Genomic DNA, 5,303 nt, shown 5'->3' with positions numbered 1-5,303 from the left:
AGCACACAGAGCAGGCAATGGACACAGTGGATTTTATTCAGATTTATTGAAGCAGCTCCAGGCTGAGTAATAAACACACAAAACTGCCGTATAAAAAAAGAAATAAATGTACAGAACCAGCCCGTGGGCAAAGTACTGTCACATGTTCTGACAGTCCAGGCAACTGCTTGGGTGCTGCGAGTCCCAGCAGTGCAGTCCAGAGCCTGCAGCAGGTCAGGAGTGTCCTTCCTCCTTTCTAGTAAGTATCACTGAAACCAAAATAATCCCTCTGGTTCCTGCTCTGAGATCACACAAGTTAGGAGGAAACTTGGAAACCTTTTGCTGTCTCAAGGGACAGCACAAGCTGTCAGCCCAAGGAGGTCCCTCTGTGCCTGTCCCTTCCCTGGCCTGACCAAGGGGATGGATTTGCAGAAGCGATTCAAAGCCAAAACCGTGCTGCCTTGAGCCCTGCTGGTGCTGACGGATCCACGCTGGCACCCAGCTCACAGACTTGCCAGGAGGGAGGAGGTTCTCCTGCTGCCTGCGTGTTCCATCTGGATCCTCAGTCAAGGGAGGCACTGGCAAAATCAGGTGTGAAGCCTGTGGTGCAGAGCAGAGTATTGTGAGACCAGTGCCCAGCAACCCCAACCCCACTCCTCAGGCCTCAAATCCCAGAGAAATCAGCAATGCCTGCTGATTTCCCTCTACAGACAGGAATTTTCTAAAGGTATCCCTGGCTATTTTATTACAGTATATAATTTTATTTAGACAGTACAACTCTTGCAAGGAGAAAAGAAAAACCCTGCAGGGTCTGTGATTCACTGGCGTCGTTTCTGCCAAAAGCTTTTAGAAAGGTTTAATTCCAGTTGCAAATGTTGAAAGTCAATCTCTGTGTAGCAGCAAAGCAATGGCATGAAAGGGACACCAGGGAATAATTAGAAGCAGAGAAACCCTGTGTTTATACATAGACAAGGCTTGCCTTATAAATGCAATTACCCACCATTCTGGGACTAAATCCCAGCTATAATCTTGTTCTGGCACCAGCTCACAGCCCTGGCGTCCCACAAGACATTTGGGTGCCACTGGCAGATTAAGCGTGGCACCAGGAGGAGGAGGCTGTGCTAAAAGCAGCAACCAGAGCCGGTGGCACCACGGGGTCTGTCCCAGCTCCTGCAGACAGCCTGCCTGCAAAAACATCGACTCCTCCAGCCTCCTGACCCAGGGACGACACCCAATCCCCACACACAGCATTCCCCAAAATCTTTGCACGGGCCAAGATGCCAGGTTAAGAGTCTTGTTATTTATACTAATCTTCTCCCTGCAGCATTTCAGCACCTACAGAGACCTTCTCTCTCCTGCAGGGCTTTAGATCCCAAACTACCAGCCTGGAAGTTCTGGAGCTGATGTTCTCTAGGACAACTCCAGTCCAGAGCCACGTGCATCTGCCCCTCGAGGTTTAACCTGATGCAAAGGAGCTCTGGGTTGACCCACAACTATTTACCTTCCAGATCCTCCACCACACTCAGGCTGACAGGTACTTCCAGGTGCTGACAAAGGCGGTGGGGATGAGGGAATAAGGCACCGTGGTGACACTGCTCCAGGTGTCGGATGAGGGGTCGTAGCAGTCCAGGGTCTTGCAGCGCTGAGCCCCACAGTAGCCCCCCACCACATAGAGCCTGTTCCCCGAGGTAACAGCGCGGCAGCTGATGCGCTTGGCGGTGACATCCCCAAACTTGGACCACTGGAAGGTGTCACTGTGGAAGCGGTAAGCGGAGCTGGCGGAGAACTCCGTGTCCCCACCAATGACGATGACGTGGCTGCCCACCACGGCGGCAGCCGTGTAGCGCCAGGGCTGGGGGCAGCTGGCGGGCACCGTCCAGCGGTTCTGGCAGGGATCGAAGCACTGCACCTTGGGCAGCTTGTTCTGGTTGGCGCTGGTGCCCCCGAAAACAAACAGCTTCATCTTGGCTCCCACCACAGCAGCGTTGCTCACGCCTTCCCGGAGAGGAGCCACCAGGGACCACTTGTCCAGCTGAGGGTCATAGTGCTCCACTTGCTTGAGGGACACGGAGGGAGAGGCCGGGAAGGCTCCGCTCATGGCCGTGTGACCGCCCACCACGTACAGGCAGTGGTCCAGCTCGGCGGAGCCGTGGCCAAACCGTGCCACCAGCATGGGAGCAGCTTTGGCCCACTCGTCGTGGAGGGTGTCGTACACCCAGACGTCCCTGGAAGCGCCGTTCTCGGAGCCCTTGCCGCCGGTGATGTAGACCTTGCAGCCGATGGCGCAGGCACTGCACTCCTTGCGGGGGCTGGGGATGTCGGCACGAGGGATGATCTCGCTGGTTTTGTGGTCCAGCATGTAAATCTTGTCGCACATGAAGGTCTGGCCCCCGAGCAGCAGCAGGGCCTGACTGACCTTGCGGGGCCGGGCACAGCACCCCGTCACCAGGCCGTCGTTCTGCAGGATCTTCATTTTGCATCGGACGGCGTCGGCCACGATCTCCTCCCCCAGCTTGTGGCTGGTCACCAGCTTCTCACAGGCCACCTGCTTCCGCAGGTAGGACTCGGGCAGCAGGGCCAGGCGGACGGAGCGCAGCAGCTCAGGTAGGACTTCGTGGCGTCGGGGCAAATCATAGCGGATCCAGCCTATAACAGCTTCATAGACCAGCGTCTCATCCTCCACCTCCAGCTCCTCGCTCTCCACCAGCTCCAGCAGCTTGTCTTTGGGCAGTCGGAGGAAATCTTCAGTCTTGCAGAGCGAGGTGAAGTTGGCCAAGGCCATCCTCCAGGACAGCTCCAGCAGCCGCTCGCAGCAGTGGGCATCGGACAGCAGCAGCATGTTCAGGCAATTCCCAGGGTAGAGATTCTTCTCCAGAAAGTCAGCCGAAGCATCCCGGATATCCTGGAACTGCAGCATGTCCCCGGCCTCCAGCAGGGACTCTGCATTCTCCTCGTTGATCAGCACCCGGGCTGAGTAGGCATAGTCCAGCAGCAGCTCCAGCACCTCGGGGTGCAGGGAATCGTGGAAGTTGACCTCGGCATCTCTGCTCTCCTTCAGGCCCCCGCTGAACATGGCGTTGAAGTAGCGGCTGCAGGCGGCCAGGACGGCTCGGTGGCAGGGGAAGCTCTGGTTCCCCGCCCGCAGCACCACGTCGGTGAAGAGGTTCTGCTGGCGGAGCAGGTTCAGCTGGGTGAGGAGGCTGTCGGCGTGGCCCGGTTTGTGGAAGAGGTGGATGTTCATGGAGCCGGAGCTCGAGCGGGATTTCCGGTTCTCGTGGCTGCTCACGGACATAGTGCTGAGGCCGCTCTGCGAGGCAAAACCGGCGAGTCAGCACGGGCAGCGCGGTCCCGGGCCCGGCACGGCCGGGGTGCAGCGCCGGGCCGGCGGCCGCGGAGAGGAGCCGGTAACGGGAGCGCGGTGAGGGCGTCCCCCGTTCTGGGGCACGGACCAGAACGGAGCACCGGGAGCTCCCGGACCGAGCTCCGGTGCAGCGCACGGCTCCGCCGGGCCTCACGTAGTACCGGGGAGGGGGCGATGCGCGCTCCCGGTGATGCCCGCTCCCAGCCCGCCCCGCGGTCCCGCACCCAGCTCAGGGGTCGCGCACGCGGTCCCGCACCCAGCCCGCGGTCCCGCACCCAGCCCGTGGTCCCCTACTCGGCTCCGCTGTCCCGCACCCAGCTCAGAGGTCCCGCATCCGGCTCCGCGGTTTCCCACCTGGCTCAGAGGTCCCGCATCCAGACCCGCGGTGTCCCACCCGGCTTCGCTGCCCCGCGCCTGGCTCAGCTATTCTACACCCGGTTCCGCGGTCCCACACCTGGTCCCGCGGTCCCACACCTGGTCCCGCGGTCCCACACCTGGTCCCGCACCTGCCCCCACGGTCCCGCACCTGGCACAGTTGTCCCACACCTGCCCCCGCGGTCCCGCAGCTGCCCCCGTTATCCCGTACCCGGTCCCGTACCCGGTCCCGTACTCGGTGTCGCACCCGGTCCCGCACCCGGCTCCGCACGGGCCCCGCTCCGCTCCGGCTCTGCCGCCGCCCCGCCGCCGCCGCGTGGCCGCCCCGTGCCGGCCCCGCCCCCTCCCTCCCCGCAGCCAATCAGCGGCCGCGGCGCCCGGCGCTCGCTCTGTGTGAATGGGAGGCGGGGCCAGCCGTGCGCATGCGCCGCCCATTGACCCGGCCCTGCCCGGGGGCAGCGTGGCCGTGCCCCCTCCCCACGTGTGCGGGTGTCCCCCGGTGTCCCCCGGTGTCCCCCGGTGTCCCCCGGTCCGGACATGGCAGCACGGCCCGGACCGCGGCCAGCCCCGCTACGGGGCCGGGACGGCGGATCTGGGGTTCCCGAGCGCGGCGGAGCTTTGCGGACGGAGTCACCCCGCCATAAAGGGCCATAAACGGGGCAGCCGGGCTGGGATCAGCAGCGCCTGCCCGCGGCCTTTGGATCCCGGCCTGCTGACACAGGCAGGTCGCGACCGAACAAACCAGCCCTGCTCAGCAGATGTTTTCCTGCATGCAGCCCACCTCAGAAATTTGGAGCCCAGCCCATCATCTGCACCACCAACACCGGAGCAGGGTGCTTTCCTTGCCAAGGAAAGGAACTATCACCCTCTCTCAGGAGCAAGAGATGAGTTGGGCTGATGGCCACATCAGAAAAGACAAGAAAAACACCAAGTTTTGGGAGGATTGGGTCTGCCTGCACAAGGTCTTGTGCTAAAATTGAGCGAGTGCTGCCCTGGAGAGGCAGCAGCAGCTGCCACAGGTGGTTAAACACTGTGTGTCAGCAGGGATCAAAACCACCTCAAGAAAAAACAGATTCCAGAAATTCTGAATGACCCAATTTTGATTTATCTCTGCACGTTCCAGCTTTACCAGCTGCAGTTTAAGGTCACTTGTTGAGGAACTGAAGCAAATGCACTTACAGCAGTTTACAGCTTTACATTAAAATTAATGCATGGGTAAGAGGTTTATTCACTTGGCATCAGAGGTTGTGTAGGGTTTTTTGTTTTGTTTTTTTAAAATTGGTAGAGCTACGCCTTGTCCTGTGCTGAGCAGTACAGTGAGAATTGAAAGAATGATTTACTGGGGTTAAGAATACAAAATAAATCTGGTTTATTATTAGAAAACACTAAACTGCAGTTGTCCCTAAGCAGAAGGACCTGGGTGCTCCCCCTGTTCAAGCACAGGACTGAGAAACGTAGAGAAAAAACAAGAGTCTCCTCCAGGTAAGCCCTGAGTTGTACCAAAACCTGTCAATCTGGCAGCAAATTCCCAGCACAGCCAGGAAGGCATCCTGAGGGACACTCTGCAGGGTGAAGGTCCAGATAAACA

General features: G+C 59.5%; 1 protein-coding gene across 3 annotated transcripts; it reads right to left on the bottom strand.

The window, feature by feature from the left end:
• Positions 1-27: 27 nt before the first annotated feature.
• Positions 28-4,020, bottom strand: LOC104697033 (ectoderm-neural cortex protein 1-like). Of its 3 annotated transcripts, none has more exons than XM_039566384.1 (3): positions 3,939-4,020; positions 1,481-3,286; positions 28-579 (listed from the first exon to the last, which is right to left on the bottom strand). In XM_039566384.1, exon 2 carries the CDS (start codon positions 3,269-3,271, stop codon positions 1,502-1,504), a length of 1,770 nt encoding a protein of 589 aa, XP_039422318.1. In that variant the 5' UTR covers positions 3,272-3,286; positions 3,939-4,020; the 3' UTR covers positions 28-579; positions 1,481-1,501. The 3 variants fall into 3 exon arrangements, with proteins under 3 accessions (XP_039422318.1, XP_039422319.1, XP_039422320.1); XM_039566385.1 differs by having other exon boundaries at positions 3,927-4,009; XM_039566386.1 differs by having other exon boundaries at positions 3,951-4,008.
• Between the last annotated feature and the right edge of the window lie 1,283 nt (positions 4,021-5,303).

This window comes from Corvus cornix, chromosome 28 (genome assembly GCF_000738735.6).
Source record: "Corvus cornix cornix isolate S_Up_H32 chromosome 28, ASM73873v5, whole genome shotgun sequence".
Taxonomy (NCBI): Eukaryota; Metazoa; Chordata; class Aves; order Passeriformes; family Corvidae; genus Corvus; species Corvus cornix.
This window is presented reverse-complemented; position numbering and strand designations above follow the sequence as displayed.

Coding starts and splice junctions, on each gene's coding strand:
- LOC104697033 (XM_039566384.1), bottom strand. CDS start 3,271: ATGTCCGTGAGCAGCCACGAGAACCGGAAATCCCGCTCGAGCTCCGGC.